A 24570-nucleotide genomic window follows, 5' to 3' on the forward strand; every position below is an offset into this window, starting at 1 on the left:
GGCAAACATGTTATTTAAGGCTGCAGTGGTTTGGGCAAACAGTTACATATTGTGATCACATAATATGGGGCCACATTTCAACTGAGAGACATAAACGGTTTAACTGTTAAAGGGGGAATTAATAGTGTTTGGGCAGCAAACCTGGCTGGCTAGATCTCTGAATTACATGAGCACCTGTGTATGCAGGCTTAATCAAACCTTTTATTTAATACTACGAAGTACACCATTGTAGTTCTATAGAGTAACCTCAAACAATAAAAATTCATTATTTGTTCCCAGTCTTTATTCCCGTGTATTCTATAGCAATGCAATAGAATAACGTTAATGATAATGAATGGTGTATGCACAGTATGTACACACACACACACACACAACCACACGCACACACGCACACGCACGTGTATGTGAAATCACCAGACAGCTTTTATTGCCCTTCCCTTTGGCTCGGTAGACATTAGGACCCCGCAGACTCACCGCGTAGCGGGGTTGGAGGGAGTGGTGTACTGTATATCGCCAACAGTCTTCAGCCCTAACAGTGCCGTGGAGTCGACTGCAGCTCGTTACTTTCTTTGAAAACCTTGGATTAGGACTGGGACAGGTGCAGACTGCGTCCTTTTCAGAGGGCTTGTCCACCTTCCGGCCTGGATGGAGTTTGCAAACAGCATCCCTGCTATGCAGCACATTTAGCCCTTTGGCTCAGTCTTTTTTTTCTTTTTCTTTTTTCAGAAGGAGAAAGTCTGCGGCTCACTTTCCATTTTTAGTAGTAGGTGGTAATTTTTCTTCTGCTTCCTTTCACGGCGGGCAGTCCTTTGTCCGTCTTTTTGCAACAGACCGCTTCGAAACCGGCTTTCTGTTCACGGAGTACCTCACTTCCCGGCACTCATGAATTCGGATATTAATATGTACCTCGGCAGGGAGAAATCAGGTATTATGAGGAAGAGAGCTCTTCTGCTGAGGAAAGGCTGCAGCTTTGAAATAACAAGGTAGGGAGTGCGGTTTGGGGTATCTGAAGTGCTTTGTGCCAGCTGGGAGGCTCTTAAAAAATACCCATTTAAAATGCATAAAGATTGATGCAGTGTAGCAAATAACACGTGCTTGTTCACTCGTTACCTGCACTTTCATACTGGTTCTTAGAAGCAGAGTAATAATGTAATAATGATTGTTTTAAAAAGAACAGAAAGAACCCTCTCATGGGAAAGGGGGTTTTGGTTCTCATGAGATGCCAGGCACGGCAGCGAGGGCCAAACGATATTGTTTTGTTTTGATATTGTCCGATTGCACTTCTCACTCCATTTAGCGCACATACGGGATCCGTGTCATCTTTGCGCATTTGAAACCACTGAACGGTTTGCCACATGTTCAGCCTTTTCCGCTCCCAAGAATGGATATATGAAATGTTTTCACAGAGCTTGGAATTATATGTCCACTCAAAGCCTTGATATTCTACAGACCCCAATAGGCTACGTTATGGTTTTTGTGAGAACTTGCGGGTTCCAATCCAGTGTCAGCATCAGTTTAACCAAAACAGTTATTTACACAAAATAAGAACGTGGCTTTCCGCATTCTGCTACGATATAGATTCTGCAACAACACTGTGCTACGAGGTTGAGCAGATGTTGTATAAAATGCGTACATTGTTATTTTAACCCTGTGTATATCCAGTGGTACACCTAGTTTAGCAGGCACAACATGACCGAATTGATGAGCACCGAACTTGGGGCTGCAGAAAAACACTTCCACTGAATGGACTGCAACTGCAAAATAACACATATGCATTCGGCTAGTTAACACCTCTAACCGGCGTGTTACTGCAAATGCGCAAATGTAGAAGTACATGTTAAGGCGCCAATGAAAGGCGCCGCATGCACAGCTATTATGCATGTAGCAAAGCCGTTGATATAAGGCTGGTATTATGAGAATGCCGTATGACACACACACACAGAAGTGTGTGTGCGTGCGTGTGTTTGTATTGTAGTATGTAGATCATTGCTGAAGAAAAGGCACACGTCTTAATATTTAAATATTCTAACAGACAATATATTTGGGCTTTATTATATGATTAACTTCATAAATGCAACTTAATTTATTAGGCTTGATATTTCAGATAATAATACTATTACACCGAATTGATCTATACAGCCATCCCTTCCAGCAGCATTTAATACAATAGCACGTCCTTATGAGGTAATACTCCATGTTTTCCACTAGGTGGAGGCATTGCGTTTCTGTACACAATTGTGCAGCTATATCAAGTATTTTCAGAACAAGGCAGATAATTACGCAAATGATCCAATGTCTAACGTTTTGGAAAACATTTTTATAGAGCTTTTAAAGAGGTGGCCTCTCAGTGTATTCTGTAACATGCAACAGGGGATGAATAGTTACCATCATGCATCGTTTAAAGTGGATAGGCATGACATTTCATTCAGGTATTCAGCAGATGACTGGACTTGTAATTCAGAGGTTATAGGTTTGATTCCCAGGCTGGGCACTACGATTGCACCCTTGATTAAAGTATTATATCTGAATATCTGTATAAATGGATTCAGGTTCGTTGCTCAAGGGTACAACAGCAGTACCAAACCTGGGAATCCAATCTACAACCTCAGAGTTACAAGTCCAGCTCCTTAAACGTTATGTCACGCTGTTGCCTACAAGAATGTTACAGGAACGGTATGGACGGCAGTTTTTCATTTTGTATTCAATATTCAATATCTTTGGTGGGATACTGTGTTTTTGAAGCTTTCAGATCCGTTTCTTGAACGTACTACGGAAGTGTAATGGTTACTGAATAGTTGAGAAGTGTTTTCAGAGTTTTGTGGGTATCTCACTTTTAGATATAAGTACTGGTCTTACTGTTGTTGGTGTGTCATTTTTAAATATAAGTACTGGTCTCACTGTGGCCGTGATGATGTCATATGTTACTGGGCTGTACAAGTTACATACTGTATTTACAAAGCATGATCATTTAGATTATTATTATCATTTATGTTGATCACGGACATGTTGTCAATTATGTGTGGTCACATGATTGTGTGCTGTATCTGCATTGTAGGAGTAATTCTGGCTGAACTAAAATATGTAAATTAAAAACTGGCCAAATTATGACTAGTAAAGTTGCACAGAGATCAGTAAGCTGTTAGAATAAAAATACACCACTGTAACTGGGAAAACGTTCAGATGTACTCAGGGTAAATCTACATTTTGTTTGATACTTGGCCTACACTTGTAAGCACATGTGCTTATATACACAAACACTTTCAGACATACACTTGCATATGTACACATGTACACATATACACATAGAATCTGAGTACCACACACACACACACAGGGTGTGGTCATGGTATTTTTAGCTGTGCTTACGGAAATTGTCTCCTGCATCTTGGTGGGTAAATTTTTAATGCTTTATTAAATTGAAGGTTTTGGAGGCCAGACTTTTTTGTTTTTGGGGAAAGCATATTCCAAATTGACAGTGTTGTTTTTAAAAAGTTACAAAGGCTCATAAACTGCATTATTCATAAGCTTTCAAGCTCAGTCTCAATGCTACAGCTAAACCAGACAGTTTCTCCAGGGATTTTTGGCTCACTCCACTGACTCTGCACTCTGCTCCCCAGTTTTCCTGTTATAAATCTGCAACTGAAACCATGTCCTGCAGGATTTTACAAGATTTCCCACATCAAACGTTGTTGAGAAAATCAAACCAAATGCTTTTGTAAAAAAATATTCTCATCTTTTCACAGGCTTAGATATAAATTATGTGTCTTCACACCAACCTAACAGGACTGATCTGTGTTAGTCAGATGGTCTTAATATGTAGCTAGGTATACCAATATGTTGGTTACTTCCTGTGCGATTAGAGGTACTGTCAACATGAGCTGTCAAAAGCTGAATTATTAAGGAACGTTAGACAGTGCTTAATGTCTTGTTCTGGACACATGTTTAACAGTGCAAAAGTTGTGTGTTCATATGAAAAATAATTTTTTGTTAGGACATACTGTGTGTCTAGATCTGTGTTGTGTTCATGTGGATGTTTGTATGTAGAATTGTCTTATGAATCTATGTCTGTATACCTGTGTGCATAGATGTAGGTACAGTATCTGTCTGTTTGTGTTGCACATGTATGTGCACACAACAGTAGGTTGAAATCTCCCTCTTCTTGTTAAGTTAACCAGGACAGACTTACTTTGCGACTCCTCAGATGTGATTCATAGAGGGATGAGTACTAGACCATGCCAACATCAAGACCAGAAGAGTCAACACAGTTCACCCAAGCATAACAGATCTCCCTGCCTCATTTTACAGGTGTTAAAGCTATCACATCCACAGGCACACACATTTAAGGTTCAATTGATGAGCCATCAAATGGTCTGCTTATACTGAATCTTTGAGCACTGTAAACGACCTCGCTGGAAGGTACAGTAGGTCTGTGGGTTTTCATGATCAGATCCCTGTTTGACTCAGATTGCTTTTTGATTCACTGAGGCTAGTTGTCCATTATTTTTGCTCTGTTTTGGTTTCGATGTAAGGTGGATAGGCATCTTTAAACAAATCCAAAATCTTTCAGTTTTGACATTTGTTTAATCTAATCCACTCTGTGACATTCTGTCACCGGATTCAGGACATGCCTGACCCGAGGGCCATCTTTGAAGCCTTCTTCCAAAATCTCGCAGACGCCATTCAACAACATGTATTCGCTTCCTCACAAGCTCAGAGGTGTCCCACTGCCAGATATCCTCCTGCCAAGAATACAAATCTGGGAGCTGCCAGGCATATCAAAGCACAACATGGACTGTATCTTTTCCGTGGAAAACACCACATGCTCCTGTGTCTCTCTAGCCTTTCGTCTGCAGCCCCAGTGGCCATTCCTCTCCCGCGCCGTAACGCATCCAGCACCAGACATTTACGTTTAGACCGGGTCGTTATGCCACTTTTACTTTAACAATTCAAATGATCACATTGTACACGGGCCACAACATCAGCTTCATGTTCCTTCGGTTGCGGGAATTTGACTAAGAAAGAAACAACAGAAAGAGAGCGACCTGCAGAGCAAATTTCCTTTGCAAATAAACAGTTTCTTGGGCTCAGTTTGTGTCAGCGCTACGGAATGCACATCAAATAGATGCTGGGTGACTAAGGCCACACTGAGAGGGCTTTCACAGTATTGAGTGTTTAAGAGTGTTTGAGAAGTAGGTCCATTAGTTTCAATTCAAAACAGAATTACGTGCGATATAAAGTATGTCATTGTCCATCACACTTGAAATTTGAGCAGGGAGAAAACACTATGCATAAATACAGATATTCCAAGAAAAGACAGAGGTTTAAGGACTCAGTTGACAAATCTTGGAACTTGGAAGTCTGCAATGTCTGCATTTGGCTACAGACAGATTTACCTTCAAATAATCATGGAATAAGTGTCTTTGTGCATCTGTGCACATGTGTCAGCATGTACTGTAATGTGTGTTTGTGAATGTGTGTGTGCTAAGGGGAGTTAATGTATATTAATGTATTTATGTGCTTTCTTAGTTCTATTAATACGTCTCTTGACATGTTGAAGAGAACAGTTCTTACAATGGTCTCTTACCTCTTTAAAATGGTTGTGTGCTATTTTGCACTCAATCTGAATCACTGAATTTTCTGATAAACATTCTTTCTTCATAATCATTTACAGCTGTGCAGTCAGCGCAATGAATGCACAAGGCTAATTTGCAGTGGAAAAAGGGACAAAATAAAAACAAATAATAGAAACCCTCGCTTGATTACAGGCATAGATAAACTTTTATTCCTCTCAACATCTGTTTCAATTTATATCCGAAGCATACATACCTACATATTACAGTGAACTGGAAGCTACTCCAAGAAACCAGCCCTGGAAACTATTCCTGCAAAAGCAACCTGGAAATTGCCCAGATTGGAATGGGTTTGTCTTTAGCCAACCAGCAATTAAAATACCAGCGGTTCAAATCACACCACGAGTCAAGATTTGTGGACTGCTCTCCCTCTTTGTGCTTTTCTTTTGAACATTTGTGTAAACATTCATTCTGGTCAGTCCTGGCATCCTAGACCGTAGTGCAGGAGAACGTGTGTAAAAATAAAGCGATATTTCCCAGAACAGATGGAGAAAGAGCACAAATCCCGGGATGAATATGACAGGAAATCACATGGTATTTACAGGAAGTGTCTTGCCTCTGTATGATCCATGACTCTTCCCTCTTGCCAGAAAGACATAGTCATCTTCCTTGGATATTTTATCGTACTGTGATCAGTTATTTGTTATATGAGCAAAACTGTGTGCTGGAAATTTAAAAAAAATCTATATACATGTCAATCAACAAAATCACCCAGGCCCTCCACCCTTCCCAATGACCATAAAATCCCCGATGCCTTTTATGATATTGGCATCCAGTAGGCTACCTCAGATTTTTTCAGCTGTAAGGTCAGGAACTATTGGGTGACTGGAAATCAATGTATATTATTTTGCACATCTGATTCTTGGTGCAGAAATAGTTATGAAAAGTAGTCCACTATGATGCTTACTACAGCATAAGCTTAAGTTCCTATAGCGTTTCCAAGGGGGATGGTATAGCCTACATAGGTTGTACTATATTTATTATTATTTTAAATTGTCTCAATAGGCAGTGTGCTTTGCAGTATGCCACATAAAAGTTGACACAGTACTTGACACATCACATGTACTGTAAATGTGTGTGTATGCAGGGGTGTGGGTGTTTGCATGTGTGTGTGTGTGTGTGTGTGTGTCAACAGGGGTGACATGGCAAACCTCACACTGGAACACTTTGTACTCATCGGATTCCATACCTTAAAATGGGTTAATACACCTACCGGAGCTATGTTGGAGATTCTGGGTCAGGCCATACCAGAATAAAGTGGAAGCCAGAGTGTCACCGCTGACTTGGTTTAATTGTTGCCTGATCTAGTATCTCTACACAGTAACTCACAAACATTGCCTAAGCTGTCCCTCCGAAAAAGCTCTCAAAATCCTTAATATTTAATGTCACCATAATGTTCATTAGGAGAAGGTTAATTTCCCTATAAACTTATTATATTTCTTGTATTGTAGATTGACCTGCACCAATAATAATACATAAAACTGAAGAAAGACATTGGAAAACCGAGTTCCGCTGTAATTATAAGTATCTTTTGAATTTTATTTTTTTAATACAGTTCCAACATAATTTGCCCAAACACCAGAGTTTTCACTAGAGGGTGCTAACTTGCACTTTAAGATTGACATTAAAATGACAACATAACAGAATAAGGTTTTACAGTCCTGTGCAGTTTGTCTTTTTATATTTAAAATATGAATACATATTTATATTTAAAATACCAGAATATTATTTAATGGTGAAGGTTAAAATAAAGGGTTAATATAATAAATAACCACCACTGTCTTACTAACTTTAAAGGGATTTGGTTTTCTAAGAAAAAGCAAATGCTGAAGGCCCTTACATAATGTTACATATGATATGTTTGTAGTTCAGGGGCTAGTTCTACAGTAGCTATCCAAGATCTGAAATATGCCAACAAACAGCTTGCATGTTACTAGCTCATAATTTAAAAGATGTATTTTCAATTTATAAAAGGTAAATTACAGTTTCATATCAACGTCAACGAATGTAGCTTAACGCTATACAAATATCATGATTACACCATCCATATTTTAATGTTTGTGCTTCTTGAAGGCTTACACCACAGTTGAAAGTGACCCATAGATTTGTACTGAACCTTTATGCTAATCCTAGACAGAGAAGAAATCATTATGATTGGTGTTCCGCAAACATAATGTCATTTAATAGATACCTTGGTACATTACACCCCACAGCGCTACATATGCATAGACTTACAAGCTGGAAAGTAACATGAGCTTGAGAGATCTGCAGCAACATTCTGGCACAGAAAACATTAGAAAAATATTGAGATTTTCTCTTATCATGCTGTTGTAGTTATGCAAATACACATCCATATTTTGTGTGCCAACCAGTTTGTTTTATTTAATCAGAATATGATTTTTTTTTTTAAATAGAAGCATCTTATTCAAGTGTGTCCATGTCAAAACTTTCCTTTTCAGTTAATGAAAATGATGAGGAAAAAAATGGTGTGAGATTTCATTACCATTTCATAGCTATTTTTGTGTGATTTCCTACTTTCCACATTGTTTCTGTAAAGTGCAATATTAAGTGGCGTACACACCCACAGCAATTTGTTGTATTAATGCTCAGAAGTGATTACCCCATCCATCAGTATATCTGACCTTGTACTTGCAGGCAGTAATGTCTTCTCTGTCAGATTTTTCACCCACTGACATTTTTCTAAGCAGGCATCGCTGTTTGGCAGCAAATTCTTAGGATTGATTGTTGCTATTTTTTAAACAAATGATGTGTAGTTGCATAAGAGTAAATATGAGTCAGATGCTCATTAGTTTCTCAGGTCTGTGATGTGTCAGGCAAGATGTATGGCTAGTACCTGCCTTCTCTCAAAATACAGGTCCATTGATAGCTCACCATAAGACAAGACAGTCATAAAGCTGCACTTCTTTTACTGATACAAGCATGTAGCAAACAGTCGAACATTAAGTAGCTTACTTGTGAAGATGAGGCATCCAATGAAGACGGCCTTCTCACCGTTAATCAATGTAAATGCAGAGCACCGAACGCACTATTGGGGTAAATGACATTAAAAGTTAGGTTGTGGAGGCCAGTGTTGCATTTGAGTGCATCTTTTATGTGTCTCCTTGCCGATGTTGTCCCACTACACAAATACAACAGGTTTTTAATGGATGGCTCTACCCTTTATAAAATAAAAACCATACAGCAATGAGACCCTGCATGATGTGCTCACTGACCACCAATCTATATGCTACAGCAGGCCTGGTGCAGTGGGCAACTGTTTCACCTGCCAGTCTGCAGATGAACACTTCATTTACCCACCATATGCGTAACAATGACAAATGCGATATAGATGCTCATTAGTGCTGCACTGCTATGCTAATCAGTATGCTGACAGATACTCTAGGAATTCAATTTATAGGAAACTTTTTGTAACTAAGTGCAATGTATGACATCTTCCACATGAGAGGAAACTGTGAAATTGCAGTGAATCAATACAGCACCTGATATGACAAAATTTGTCAATTTGCAATTTGACCAGCTCAGTAAATAACTGAATTTGGGAGATAAATTATTGCAGTGTCTTAAGTCATACCTCTTGAGTTCCCTGTGTTTGCTTTGCTCCAGCTCATACCATTTAATTCTGTAGTACACCACGCTTCACTTATTTGAGTTTATAAGACAAGACTTGGCATTTAGGCTACACCGTTGTCCTGCATAACAGATATCGTCAGTGTTTGGACAGAATTTTTCTATTAGCTTTTCAGTTTCAATTCAAGTATAGCCCTCTGCCAGTTAAAATATACATTCATCGAGTTCATAAAATTTTAAAGTTGAAAAGATCACTTATGTTTTCTAAACAAGTAGTTTCTGTAATCTCTTAGCAAAGTGACATCAAAGAGTCAACACTGAAATAAACAATGGCTCAAGTCTGGCAAAGAAGTAGTCAAGGAAATCTAAGCACGGCATATGATAATGAAAAACAATCAACAGTTTAACAGGAATTCCCTCCTTTCCTCCTCAATGTACTATATAAGGGTTTCAAAACACAAAACTCAGGGCCCTTTCAGTAACCTTTTATTCAGCATTATTTTGTTCATGTTATTTTCAGTAATTGGAATGGTAAATATTTACTTTGATCATCATAGTCTTCCTCACTGATTGTTCATAGAATAAAACTGTCTGCAATGCTCATTTACAGCCAGCAGGGTGCAGTAGTGTGACATCCAGAAAAACCTGGGTCACAACAAACTGTTCAGTCTTATTACAGCAACAGAGGAGTCTGAGCACTCAAGTAAACAAAAAGCGCTCACAGAGGAGTACGTCATAACCTACAACTGACTAGAAAACTGTGGGTTCAGATCTCAGGCAAGGCAAGCAATTACATTCTTGCAAAAAGAACTTGGCTCAGTACAGTAAATGCCAGCAGGACTAATCGGTCTCAGGAAGTGTAATGCAGACATTGTGCTTAATTCAATTTGTATACAGACAAATGAGGATGAAAGCAATGTTCCTAAGAAGGGAGAAAGGAAAAGCTACCTGTGAACACAGGGATTAAATGATGGGTGAGAATTTCTTTCCAGTTAAGTCACACCGGTGCAAGGAAAATCCTGCGCAGTTTCAGTCAAAGACCCACGCTCTGCTTTGCCTGTCATTTGTGAGCTATGTCCTTTTTCTGATGCTGATATTGGACGCCCCCCCCCCCCCCATCCCACCTGACTCCCCCTAGTTGGCCAGGGTCTGTGGGCCTCATTAGGATTCCATGCTCAACCCAGTGTCTGGTGCGGCCAAATGCCAACATGTTATCAAGTGGCTCGCTGAAATGTCATTACGTCAATAGACACGATTGATGATGGCTTTTCATTAGACGTAATCAGTAGAATTAACCTTTGTCTGCAGTGGTAGGACAAAGCAGCATCTCTGGTGTTTGTATTTATTATTTAAGATAATGTCCTGCTGTAGGTAAATTATGGTGGTCACATTTATGCAAAGTCTTTCAGACAAACAAGGGCAAAGGGATTCAAGGCCAGCCAGATGCATGTTGGTTGCTTATCATAACGTGGCATAGTGTGGGCACTATTGCATTTGTCTTTGGATGGACCCACCCATGTTTGTATCAGATGCCCATATAACTGAATTTTACTGCAGAAATCAAATTAAATAAGTCTTGCTCAGTGGCACTGATATCCCATCCAGGACTGGAACTCCAGGTCAGATCCAAACAAAGGTCTGCTTTGCCCCAGATTTAATCCTTTTGCACGTAGATTTCTGCTACAAAGCAAAGCTAAATTCTCAGGTGCTGAATCAGCTCAGTGTATATATGTGTCCACGTGTATTCCTTTTGAGTCAGAATTGATTTTAGACAGAATATTTTTCTGTGTACACAGCCAGGGGCCTTTATGACTAGCGTAATTACATTGATACAAGCTACCGCACAGCTGGTCTGTGTGTGACTGGCTCTGTTCTTATATTTAGTTCCTTTACTATAATTGTACACACACACACACACACACACACATACTATAATTGTCACAGACACATAGTAAGCTACCTTATTTATAAATAAAGAGACATTGATACTGTTACTTTGTGACATGTTTAAGAGTTGTGCAATGTAATTATCCAATCTGTTTCTGGGAATCGTGCTGCAGTAGGATGGGTGTGTAATTTCAGTGAAAGACCCCCCTTTACAGCTAAGCATTGTCCACAATTTCCTTGCATCTGCAAATATCAGTGAATAAAATGTGTTCCAAACAACTTTCAGGTCAGACAGTACCTGTTTTCTTATGTGGAACATGACAAAAACAGGATAAAGCTTTTTGCTGAATATCCTGTCTTTCTTTTTCCACTTCTGTTTCATCTCCTATGTCTGGTGTGAACCGTACATTAATCCTGTGAGCAGACTAGACCAGAGCTTCTCTCAAGATTCTGACTGAGGGAGGCTTTCATACTAACAACAGTTCAATTGTGCCATGCCCTTCATTTTCTGCAATGGCATCTTGTACAATTTCATTGTTTTCCATTCTTACATATCATCAAAAACTTGACCACCTAAATTAAGTAAAATATGTTTAGTAAATAATACTCATCTCAAGCTGATATGTAAAGCTCAACTTTAAATGAAAGTTTACATAGAATGGAAAAGACCTGGTAAAAGGGATTTTAATAAGGGTATTTTGAGATAAATGGTACAATGTCTAGATGAATATTGTATGTGGTTCCTACTTACTATATTGTAAAATGTAAAGTAAAAATGTGAGGTTTGTATTTAAGATTTCTATACTTGTATTTGTAAAGACAGATTCTTGTTCAATAGTAGATATTTGAAAATGTGTGTACTGTACCAATGGCCAGAATGTCAATCACTCTTGAAAATGGAGGATGTATTCAATATAACTCATTTCTGCCTGACACCTGGAGTGGGATGATCGAGTGCTCTTTGGCTTTGTGGGTACTAACATATTTGTTTAGCAGTTTTGAGCTCAATGCTGTGGATCATTTTTGCGCCTACATTAAATCATAATAAACATACCCTACGATGGCTGTACTGATAAAAGAGCGGAAGCAAGAGAGAGCTTACAGCTTTGCACTAGGACAAGAGCAGAACATAATTTGGGATTCAGTGCCATTAACAGTCTGTGACTCAATATCCTTGCCTGTAGGCCTAATAACAAAAGCACAAACCCATTGTTAGGAAGGAGGCTGATCCAGAATCCATCTATAATCCTACGTGGTTTTGTTTCACCAGATTGGTGAAGAGCAGCCTAGTTGACATATACCCTGGCCCATGACTAATGCCTTAATGGATCTAATTCTCTTTCATATGGGATATTATGACCACTGATGAAGCAGTTATTAGCAATGCAGCTTCTCTAAAGTCCATAGGCGCACCGTGGTCACTGAGGAGAGTGAAATACATCACTGATCGAGGTTAATGGGCTACATGTCAAGATGCCTTGAGCTCTGTATTTGAACTCTGCTACAGATACCAGCTGGACAACAGAGAACATAATATATTTTTATACAATGTTATCATTCCAAAAATTCTACAAGATCTTTGCATGTGGAAAATTACAAAGATTTGTTTTGGCAAGGGGAGATACGGTATGTTTGCAGTGATTCAGTACAGCAGTCCACCTCCACCGCAGTTTTACAGCTGCTAGGTAATGGGGTGGGGGGCGGAGGGGCATCTCCATCGATTGAGAGGAAATCTGCTGATTTGGAGTCAGCCCTTGCCTCTGTCAAGCCATGCCTGATGTGAAAGTGTAAAAGGTCAGAGGTCACTTCCCAGGGTAATTGAATATGGCCTTTGGAGGGCTCCTGCACCTTCTGCATTAATGTGACTGTCTGACACTCTGGGTAATAAAGCATTCAGCTCAAATGCCTGGTTTTCATAAGAGCGGGGAAAGGGGATCAATATATTAAAATAGCCCTTTTTTCCCAAAGAAGTGAGTTATGGTCCCTTGTTCAGGAATTAATAAGACATCAATTTTCATAGACGTTAGCCAGGGAAGTATAAAATAGGTGGCATATTACATAGCTAAGCAATTCATTAGAGGCTGTACATAAATGTGCTGCCATCTACACTGAAACCCAAAATATTACAGTTTATCAATCAGAACAGCTACAGTCCACTCCCAGAGCAGAACCTTCTTTTTGATTTTAATTTAAATTTTAGCAAATTCAGTCAGACAATTCATGCTATTTGATCTCTCAGATGTACCACTAGGTAATACACATTTAGAACACATTAATTTATAAGTAAGCTTTTAAGCCACCGATTCCTATGCAGAGCTGAAAATGTACATGGAATTAATTAGAAAAAGAGGAGAAAACAGCCACTTTTTACCTGCTGCTGAAGTACATTTTAAATTGTTAACTCTGTAACTCTTAAACATTTTCAAACCATTTTTATAACGAATATGACAGGAATCTGACCAGTATCTACCTCCTTCCATATAAGCCAGGGCACAAAGATCAGCTGACATGCTGTTCCTGAAAAAAATGTTTTTACAAATCGTATTGCTGTATTGTTGTAAGTTGTATTGTTTCTGGCTGGATCCCAACAGCGGGGCCAGCCCTATAAACACAAATGTCTGTGACTAAGTGACTGAGTGTTGAAGTTACACCATTGGTCAGCTGAGTTATGAAGTTACACCATTGGTTGGCCGGCACATGGTCCAGCCGTATACTAGGTTTTGACCTGGTCTTGTTAGAGTAAGGTTCGGTCCTCCTCACTTTTCATTGGACCTTGTCTTTGAAAACAAATTCAAGAAAGTGTTTTACGAGAAAGCTGGTTTAGTAAAACCTTGTCAGAAACCAATTCATATCAACAGTTTTTTTCCCCATTATTTTGGGTGCCGTTTTGTATACAACATACTGATTATAGCACACATTAAATAAATGTCTGTATATCAGGAAGCTTACAGCATGAAGTTAAATACATGCATATTGCTTTCTTATTGCTCTATGAGGACTTAATCGAGTTGTTTGTAGTGGAAGAAACAATGGTGTAAACACAGCGGGCTGTATTGCAATTAAGGTGCAGGTGGTAGTGTACTTCTGATCATTTGTTTTTCAAAATATGAACTACAAGATGTTGCTACGTCTTTAGGTGTTTTCATCTGCTGAGAGCTTTTACTTTTTTGATTGAAAACTGAGACTGTGGAAACGGACAATGAAATAAGTAACTTAGTAACACTACTGGCTCCCTTGTCATGAGGTTTTAGAAGCAAAGTGGTTGCATTAGCAGATGACAGAAACCTGTTTAAAATGTGTATACGTAGCAGAGAGGATGGAGGGAGCATAGGAATAAGTCCATAGCATCTGTGACTTCTGTCAGCACAGAGACTTGTCAATGTATGGAACTGTTCTCAGGTCATCTATCAGAAGCAGAAACTTTGGGATGTTCACGTCTGTCTTAACACAGTGCTGGATACTCCCTAAACAGCTGGAAAATTATGAACTTAGATGGACTGAATGGCATGTTCTTCTCATTTTATTACTGCTATACTGTACATTCTTATATATCTAATTCTGGTGAATTACAGAGTTAACATTATTGTATAATAAGCCCAATTATTGATCATGTTCAATGGTGGTTAAGGATGTTAACATATACAAAAATGACCAAACGGCTCGTAAAAGTTGTTTAAATGTGTTTTTGAAACGTTAATGTATTAGAATAATGGCTAGGCAATTTACAATGAAATTCCTGATGGTACCTTTGTTGTTCTGCACAATAATGTATAATGAGTAGCTATCACTTGTCACACAGAAAATTCTATGGCATGTGGCCAATGTAATAAATTATTTACCCCAACATATTTTACTGGCACAAACCTAGCTTAAATTTCAAAAACTTCCTTTAAAATGCACATTGTTCTTATGTAAAGTACATTGATAAAAGATGCCATGTGTTTGTCTCAAGCCTTTGCCGCCTGAAGATGAATTACTAAAAGGTATATAGCTGCCCATACTGAAAGCATTAGTTCAACTGAGTCACAACTTATCTAATGATCCAAGCGCATCACTCCATATACCATTGAGACAAATATATTAATGAAATTACAACAAATATTTATTTAAACCATGTTGTGATGTTCATCACTGATCAATGTATGTCTTGTCTTATAGCTTATAACTGCTATGTTGCATCCTCATACAGCAACTGAAGACTTGAACAAAAATAAATTGTGTAGAAGACTTGTGTAGGCTTTACAAGCTTTATGCCGAGTAAGTCACAATAAAAAGACAAATAATATAATTGGTCAAATAAATTCTTATCACAATCAAACATAAATGTTTAGAAAAATGTGAATAGGTTTGGTAAATTCATACCTATTAGATATTGAAATAGTGAATGATTAACACTTTAACAACTGCACACCTTTGAACAGTGAGTGTATGTAAAATCAATAGAAAAATGACAATGAAACCTGAAAGCATGAAATTGAGAAAGCTGTAATTTATTAGTAAAGATCTATATGTATGACTAAGAATGAGCACTAGTGATTTTACATGGGGGTGGACCTTCTGTACTGGTGCTTCCGAGGATGTTTAATGTTTTAGCATTAAAGATCGCAGTCTGATGCCATCGCTACCATCCTGATATGTAGGACTCAGGAATGCATAAAAGTATATTGAAATCAACAAAACCACCTATTTTACTTGTCACCAGTTTTTTTTTTTTTTTTTTTTTAAGAAAAAAAAAAGATTATTGGGGCGAATAGGCTTTTACAAGGTTCAGATTCAAGGTTCAGTGTTCTTGTTTGATGATGACTGCTCTACCCACTCAGGTGAGTGAAACACATAGAGGCTGCATGCACACTCAAGCACTATGGCTTGGATGATACATTATTTAGCAGGAAAGCAGCACTGACTGCAACTGACTTGAGTACTGTACTCAGTTCTCTTCAGAACCCAGTGAAGGTCACCCACAGAGAAATAACTAGACAGAAAGTTATTCAATGGCATGGGCAGCTCAGACAGCAGTTGCTCTACAGAAATGATGACCTCATTGTTTTTGGGGCCACTTCTGCACAAGATGTGTATGGTTGACCCTTCAGATTTCATACTTTCTGATTTACAGCTTTGGCAATCTGTAAGTGCTGAACCTTGCACAGGAAAATGAAGTCTGATGAGTAGCTCAACCTTGTTTAGTGTAAACTATATGGAGCTTGTTTGTCCGGGTGCATTCATTATGCCTACGTTCTAAATGAACCTTCATTATTTATTCAGTAGAACTTAATAGGACACACATAGCAGGATCGCTACAAGCAGGATGTGAGCTTCACCATGCTTCCCTCTAAGATAAAAGCCCCCTGTGTGGAAGATCACAGTGATTCTATCTGTTACTCCACATGGAAATCGCTTTCTCTGTGGGGCTTGAGAAAAGCCCCAAACCCCACTATGTCAAAACTAAAAGTTGGCAACGTTGGCTTCACTACTAGCATTGCTCTGAAGCCACTGCAGCGCCTTTCTTAGAAAAACTATTGCTTTGAATCGATCCGTTCTTACCAGCACAAGTGTGAAGCCACTGTAGCTAGCCACTGGTTCTGGATGGGATCAAAACTGTCACCATTATGGTTTGACTGTATAAAATATGTTTCTTCCCATTTTAGAGGTGCCTAAAGAAAACAAGCTTCACACAGTTCAGTAAGTTTGCAATTAATATATTCTAAAAAAAAATTGGTTGTACAAGACGTGTTGTACAAGCTGGCATACTCTTACAGCTAGCTAAACTGGGCCTACAAGCAATCTGTATTAACTAACCTCTTCCAGTTGCCCACCATCTACTGTATCTACACAGATATCCAGGGTGTAATTCCTTAACACACTAGCTTAAGTCAATATAGTTTCTGGTGCATTTATGGGGGTTTCAAAGCCTTACATTACTAACAGGGTACAGTACGTGCTGAAATGTTCTCTTGCTGTTTCTACCTAGAATTCAGTTGTTCCGCCTCATTTGATATTTTACTCATGAATGCATTTTGTTTAATTAAGGAGACTTGCAGACCATTTGTTTTCAGTATTTTGTTTTCAAGATTTTTTCACATAAATAACCCATACGTTGCTCAGTATTATTACTCTGTAATAAATACTGTGCATGCATATTGTGGCAATGGTCACAAATCCTGATGATTTTTTTTTTTTTTTTTAAACAACAAATTAAATGCTCTTCATGTCAAGATCGCAAACATTGCAGTGTAAAATTAACTCTGACAGTACTTTTAAAACGAATAAAATACATTTGGTCCCTATCGGACTGTTGAATCGTATCTACTTTTATAATAACAAGGCGAACACTGAAATATCAACAACAAAAATGAAGTGTTCTGTTATTGTGTTGGAAAACGTTATGAAAACCTCAAAAACATGCTCGCCTCATTTTATAGTTGTTTTAACTACTTGTTCATCATCTGTGGTGTTGACATTTTGAAAAGGACGTCCGTATCCTGTTTAGAAGCTCAGTACAGAAGCAGCGCGATTACTACTGTGAGGTGGGAAAGAACACCATCACATACTGTAGTGACTTGTGCTGCATTGCATCCATCGGCAGAGATTCCCAGGCCTGCATAACGCTATTAATTATAATGTGCAACCACCGACCACTGTCCCTGTCGTGCATAGCCTACTGCGGAAATTGAGAGGAAGCACCGTGGAATTCTTAAATGTTCATATTCAGTTGAAGTAGCCTATACAGGGTGTGTTTTCAGCTAACCGCAAAATAACACATTCACAAAACATTTAGATTGTAACGACATTTTAGATTCAATTCACCGAGGTACATCGAGTGGTGAAACGCTGGGCGGAGAATTGAGGGGCGGGCGGGGCGCAACGGAACTTGGTGTGTGTGCGGCTGTTCATGTTTAGCGGCAGCATAGCAATATTGCCGTGCTGGGAGGCTGGGCTTACTGTTGAAACGCATGAGCCTGCAATGTGGTTAGAATGAAATAAACTACCTGACTGCAAGCAGCGGCACAGACCCGTGTATAGTTGACGCCGGAACAAGAGTCCGCAGAACCCTTTGGTGTTTTGGTAGCCCTGTCACATGCTGCTTGCCGGTTTTGTATCTCACATATAGCGTATACGGGAAGGAAACATTGATAAACTGTAATAAAATACTGGGCAACCTGTTATTAAGTCCTTCGGAAGCAGTGATGGTCATTTTTCGTCATTGAAAATAAAACAACGATTGCTGGAAATAAAACGCATGGGGATATGAGCAGTGCGGATCCGGCTTCCACTAAACTGCTGACTTTCACCCAACGGTAATTTAACATTTATTAGCCATTCATTATTGGTAGGCTAATATTTAACTTCATTTAAACGGACTGAAGGCAAAGATTTATGTTGAAAGCCCGTACGTATATCTATTTGTGTATGTTATGTTGGACTAAAATGTTATTGCAGCAGTTCTCACACCACTGTTTTGTTGTATTTTCAACAAAATGTTTTACTAACGGTGCAATTGAATTGAACTTGAATATGCCAAAATGTTTTGACTCTTCGCTTTCGTGGTGTAATGCTATTATGTGAGCTTTCTGCAGTACAGGCTACTTGTATTATCCCAATTAATGTAACTGTTTTCCATCTCTATGTATGTCGATCAAACGTAGTCGTCTTTAAACATGCTGCTCCAATTATTTTCCTTTAAATTCAGAAATTGTGAGTGACCAGCAGGTCCCAGTAGAATTCTTCAATAAATCCACGCGTCTTTTTGACAGAATGCAGTCGACAGCCAGTAGCAGTAATGAAATTAAAGGTGCAACGTACCTTTAATCGGATACCAAATTGTACCAGCGACTACAGTACATGGCACAATGTCGAATGCGCTTATCCAAAAAGAAGTTGAATGCATTGTCAGTATCGTCAGATTTTAACGCCAGAATGTTGCTCATATTTCTTGAACGTTATTGTATTGATTTGTTTTCCTCTGACGGTCTTCGTGAATGCACACGGAAAATGCATTAATAATTCATGGGAATATTAAATTCACGATAGACTTGGGTTCCACTAAATGGGGTTCCATATAGTTTTTTAAGCCTTTTACAACGAAAGACTAGACATCACAGTAAGCGGGGGGGGGGGGGGAGCACTATTTGTTCTCCTGATTAGTCGTAAACCTGTCTCAGCATTATTTTGGTAGGCAAACGAATGGTGAAATATAATTCTGAAAATATGAATACATTTTCTGTGCAAATGTAAGACAATACTATAGTAAATTATATGCGCCCACAAAATATAAAATAGTTTATTGGTTCTTGGCAAGTGTTTACTCAACCCGTTCTGAGTTTGTAGGCTATTCTCAAATATTAAGTATATGAGGCCTGTTTATTGTGAATTAAGTGGTTCCGCTACGTATATTTCCCTAACTTAGATAACTTCATGTTGTAACTGTGTAACTTGTGATACTGACGTCATTTTTATTGACAAAGATGTGTCTGTGCTGAATAAAATAACAGATACACATTATAAAATATAACTACATTTATTGGAGCTTGTTGCAGGGGAACCACCTAGGCTGTGTTTTGTTGCGTAGAAAGAAACAGTGCTTTAAGCACCAAGGGAAAGAACGTTCTACACAGATACATGGAACTTACACACATGGCATTGAGACATGTTGCTTTGCATGCTGTTTGGCCAGGCAAACACCAAGGCAAATGTCTCTTGTGTTTTAAGCCATTTCTATTTTGAATACATATATTAATATATTGCTTTTTTTGTGCACACGATTTGCTACCATTTTCAACAGCATGTGGAATTTTTTGTCATTCCACCAAAGGTGGTTGAACTCCTAGTTTTCTCTTCCTCCCACTGTCTTTCATCATCTGCATGGATTATTCATTAGTAACCTCCAGCTATGAGCATCATGAAGCCAGCTGCACTCAGGTATTAAGTGCAATTTTCTGGTGTAGAAACGACAAATGATGACCAGAACCTGCAGTGGTTATGAGATGTAATGTCATATAGGCAAATTAATGCAAATGGCAGACATAGTGTTGCTATGACTGTGAAATACTGAAAGATATCGCAGTGCTCTTTTCTTCCTGAGAGTGACACCGTTGTTATCCACTACCGTATGTCACCCTGGATAACAGCATCTACCAAGTGATTGTAATAAAATGGTGTGATAACTGCAGATCTATTTTTGTTTAGGATCAGTTGGTGTCTGCCAGTGTTAAATCAACAGCCCTTGGTATTCACATATGCTTTTTGACCACATTAATATATTACTTAATATATTTGCTGTAAATATTTTCAGTAGGAGCCCTACTGAAAACAGTGAGCTCCATAATGTTTGGTACAAAGACATATTTCTTTATTTGTCTCTGTACTCCACAATTTTAGATTTGTAACCAAACAATTCACATGTGGTTAAAGTGCTCATTCTCAGCTTTTGTTTTAGGTATTTTTATGCACTTTGATTTCACCATGTAGAAACTACAGCACTTCATATACATAGCCACTCATTTCAGGGTGCCATACCATTATGTTATGTAAATGAAAGCAGTCATGTTTAGTACTTTGTCACATATCATTTGCATGATGCTTGTTTCAGGGACTAGTTGCCTTACGTGTTCTATTCAGCGTATGAAACGTATGTTCAGTTGGATTCAGATTGGGTGAATGACTTAGCCAGTCAAGAATGCAGTATTTGGCTTTGAAAAACTCTGTTGTTGCTTTAGCAGCATGTTTGGGATCACTGCCTTTCTGTAGGATGATGGCCCGTCCAATGAATTTGGAGCCATTTGCTTGAACCTGAGCAGATGAGATGCTTCTGTACACTTCCAAATTCATTCTGCTGCTGCTATCAGCAATTACATCATCAGTGAAGACATGTGAGCCAGTGTCTGTGACAGCCATACATGCCTAAACTATAACACCACCACCATGTTTCACAGATGATGGGTTCTTTGGATCTTCGGCAGTTCCTTTTGGCCCCTACACTTTGCTCTCGTTATCACTGTGACACAGGTGAATCTTGGTCTCATCTATTCACAAGACTCTTTTCCTGAACTCTCTTTTCCTGGCTCTTTTAGGTGGTTCTTGTCAAACTGTAACCTGGCCATCCTGTTTTTGCAGCAAACTAGCGATTTGAATCTTGCAGTGTAGCCTCTCCATTCTGTCCGTCCACGCTTGCCCCCTGAAGAGTGTTTCTGATCTGGGGGATTTTTCTACATTATAGTGAGGATTCTTCGGTCATCAACTGTAGAGTTCTTCCGTGGCCTCCCAGGCCCTTTGTGATTCACCCCTGATCTCAGTAGTGCTGTCTTTCTTCTTAATGATGTTCCAAACAGTTGATTTTCATAAGTTTTGGCCTATGTCTCTGACTGTTTTTCTTGTTTCTCAGAATGATAATAGTTTCTTCAACTTTCACTGTCACAACTCTGGTCCTCATGTTGACAAATGCTAATAACAGACTCCAATAGCTATCAAAATCCTAGAATAAAGGCAAGATACTGAAAATTATCTTTCTCCCAAACATTACCGAGCTCACTGTATAATAATTTACAGGTTAATACATTTACAGGCTTCTGCATTTGTCACATGAAATGCGATTTCTGACTTTCACCACTGGAGGCATGCTTGCAGATTTTATCAGCCATCACTCTAATTAGCCTCATTAGCGAGTCATGCAGACCTTTGACTTAAAAACTGTGGGGTAATAGTCTACAGCATAATATTGCAATCTGCCTGTGTGTAGACCTTTGGAGGATTTCCAGGACATTATTCTATATCATCAGTCTTCTTCTACGGTGGAAGACAATAGGCATGTTCTCATCTATAATTGGCTGTAATACAAGAGTATACATAGCACTATGTCTGTATGCTCCACAATATTGTGCTGTGCAGATCAAGTTTAGACAGCCTAAAATTTAATTTACACAGATTTATTCTTAAAGAAAAAAGACCAGTAAAAACTAGTTTTACATGGACAATTACCAGACACTCATCAATCCTCTGTACAGGGAGGTCAAGCTACTTCAACTTACCGCTTGGTTATCACATGGATATGACCTTTCTTGTGGTTGTTTCATGGAGTTTTTATAACATAATTCTGATAATCAATGAGTCCACAGCTTTTAAAGTCAGAGTCAAAAGTCAGAATCAGACCTTTGTTTTGCTTTCAAAGTTTTCTTTGATTTCTTGAGCTAATATTGCACAGGGATTTTCAGTGAGGGAGATGTCCCCAATACTTTCCTCAGGTTAACCCAATAACAAGTGCACAAAATAACAACTCCTGTTCGTGAATCTCCAACAATGCTACCAAGGTTCAAGTCTGGAGGACAGCAAATGTCACATGCATTCAAGTGCGTGGTTGAACGATCCATTACGGTCCTCTAGGTCAAACAAGACTGAAAATGAATGACATGAAATGCTGCCTTTCTGTGGTCCAAATAATGACAGAAATCTATGACAGATATTAACACACTGAGAAGAACCGTAAAGAATCAACCTCACCAACATGGTCGTGCAGTGAATATTTATCAGACAGGACAAATATGGGAATTTTTATATATTTAGTTGAGAGTGAATTTCATGTGATTTAAATAATTCACTGAATATTTCCTGAATAATTGGATCACCTGCTGAGAAATGTCCGTATGTGGCTGTGCTGTTTATGTTACAAATAAACACTGTCTTTAGTAGAGATTTGTAAATACAGCAGCATTCATTTGCCTCTGTAGACATCATAAGCTTCACTGTGTATTTTTTCTCTTTTTTAATTAACCTAGAACCTCAGTGAAGGACAATGGGGAGCTGTTGATTTCTTTATCAACTGTGGTTGGATGTGCTTAAGCTTTTGCTACTTACTCTTCAAGAGGAGAGGTGAGGGACAGGAAAATTAGATTAGTTCCTGGAAGTGGAGGTTATGCCTCCGTAGCTGTGCTTGCACCCCCCATTTTTGTACTTGTGTGCTTGTGTGTGCGAGGATGGAGGGGTGTAGAGAAACTACTTCTCATTGGAATGGGGGTGTACTAGTCAGTGAGCAGGCAGGAGGTGCAGGCTAGCAAGCGACAGAGGATTGTGCTTGTGTGGGATCTCTGACTGCCACTGAGAGGAACCAGGATAAAAACACTGTGGCAGGAAACTGCAGCTGGAGCAGACAAACTAAACTGCCATCTCCAGACACACGCATACACATATGCATACAGTACAAAGAGAGAGAGAGAGAGAGAGAGAGAGGAGTGTGTGTGTGAGAGAGAGAGAGAGCACTGGCAGAAAAAAGAAAACAGGACCAGGGTGTCAATTCTTCAATGCAGCCATGAACCGTAATGAAACATTAATGATAGCCTACCGTCTTTATGGTTACATAAACATAAACTCCTGGTTATATGCAGTGTGATGCATAATAGTTTGTTTTGTTAGATGACAAGGGAGACTGTACTGTGAAAGTAACTCCCATGTTTTGCAGTGCATCTGGTGAACTGCTATACGGCATAATGGATTGTGTCTGATGATTAAATTGTAAAACATGGCCCTTATCCATATGTATTGATTAGAAAAGATACCAACACAGGCACCCTGAAGCTTATTCCTTGTAACAAAAGAGAATGACCGATACAGAGCAGCACTTTCTATTGCAATCTCAAAGATTTGTGTCAAATTGATAACACTTCCTTTGTAGTTTTCTGTATAATAACCGTATTGCAGTTTCCGAGGTTTTTGTGCGATATCTGTTGCACATGTAAAGTTAAAACCTCACTATAAGAAGCTTATCTTCTTCAGTTGACATGAATGCCTGCCAAATAATTTTTCTATTTAAAAAAAAAAAATGTATTTGTTTCTTTGTAGGTATACAAAAATGTTACTTATTGGGGGAAAGGGTGTGACAGGGATAAAGAAAACAGACAAAAAAGACAGCTAGGCTTAATTTTTCAAGTAATATCAGTGGGGAAAGTGCCCGACTAACTATTCAGTTTGACGGACTGTGCATTATTACTGTTAACCTGCCAAAAGTGAAATAGACTGATTTTAAATTGAGACTAGGCTCCACCCAGCCCTCCAGGAAGAGGTCACGCCTGTCAGTCAGAGATGTTTTTGTATAAATGTTACTGAATATGGGTGTCACCCCCAAAACAGGGGTACCCCAGGCTAGAAACTTGTAAGCCCTGGTTTCCGTTGCTGTCTGAAATTTTTGTGACACTGGGATTCTAATACACATGATCAGGGACAGAAAAAGGTGACAACCTATTAAACGAGTAGTCAGTGAGGTTGTGGGAGGGGTGATTTTATCCCAAAGAGGGTTAATAGGAAGGTAAGCTGGCCTGCAGAGACAGGCCAGAGCTAAGCTCCCTGTTCTCCTCCAGGTTGTCTCAGTGTAGGAGCTCAAACACAATTACAGAGGCAGTTGCAGCAGGCAGACTACATCCATCACACGATGACTTCATATTTAATTCAATCACGGCCTCCATCGTCCAACGTGGCAGGCTGC

General features: G+C 39.0%; 1 protein-coding gene across 5 annotated transcripts in view; it reads left to right on the plus strand.

The window, feature by feature from the left end:
- The first annotated feature begins 497 nt into the window (after positions 1 to 497).
- The window catches only part of garnl3 (GTPase activating Rap/RanGAP domain like 3), an 89107-nt gene continuing 65034 nt past the window's right edge, over positions 498 to 24570 (plus strand). For 2 of the 5 annotated variants that reach the window (XM_064309506.1, XM_064309508.1), the window contains exon 1: positions 500 to 983. In XM_064309506.1, the coding sequence (XP_064165576.1) occupies positions 883 to 983 (101 nt within the window). In that variant the 5' untranslated portion in view covers positions 500 to 882. Of the gene's footprint in view, positions 984 to 18013; positions 18401 to 24570 lie in introns of those variants that run through there. The other 3 variants (XM_064309511.1, XM_064309510.1, XM_064309509.1) reach the window with 3 other exon arrangements.

Source organism: Anguilla rostrata, chromosome 14 (assembly GCF_018555375.3).
Source record: "Anguilla rostrata isolate EN2019 chromosome 14, ASM1855537v3, whole genome shotgun sequence".
Classification (NCBI taxonomy): domain Eukaryota; kingdom Metazoa; phylum Chordata; class Actinopteri; order Anguilliformes; family Anguillidae; genus Anguilla; species Anguilla rostrata.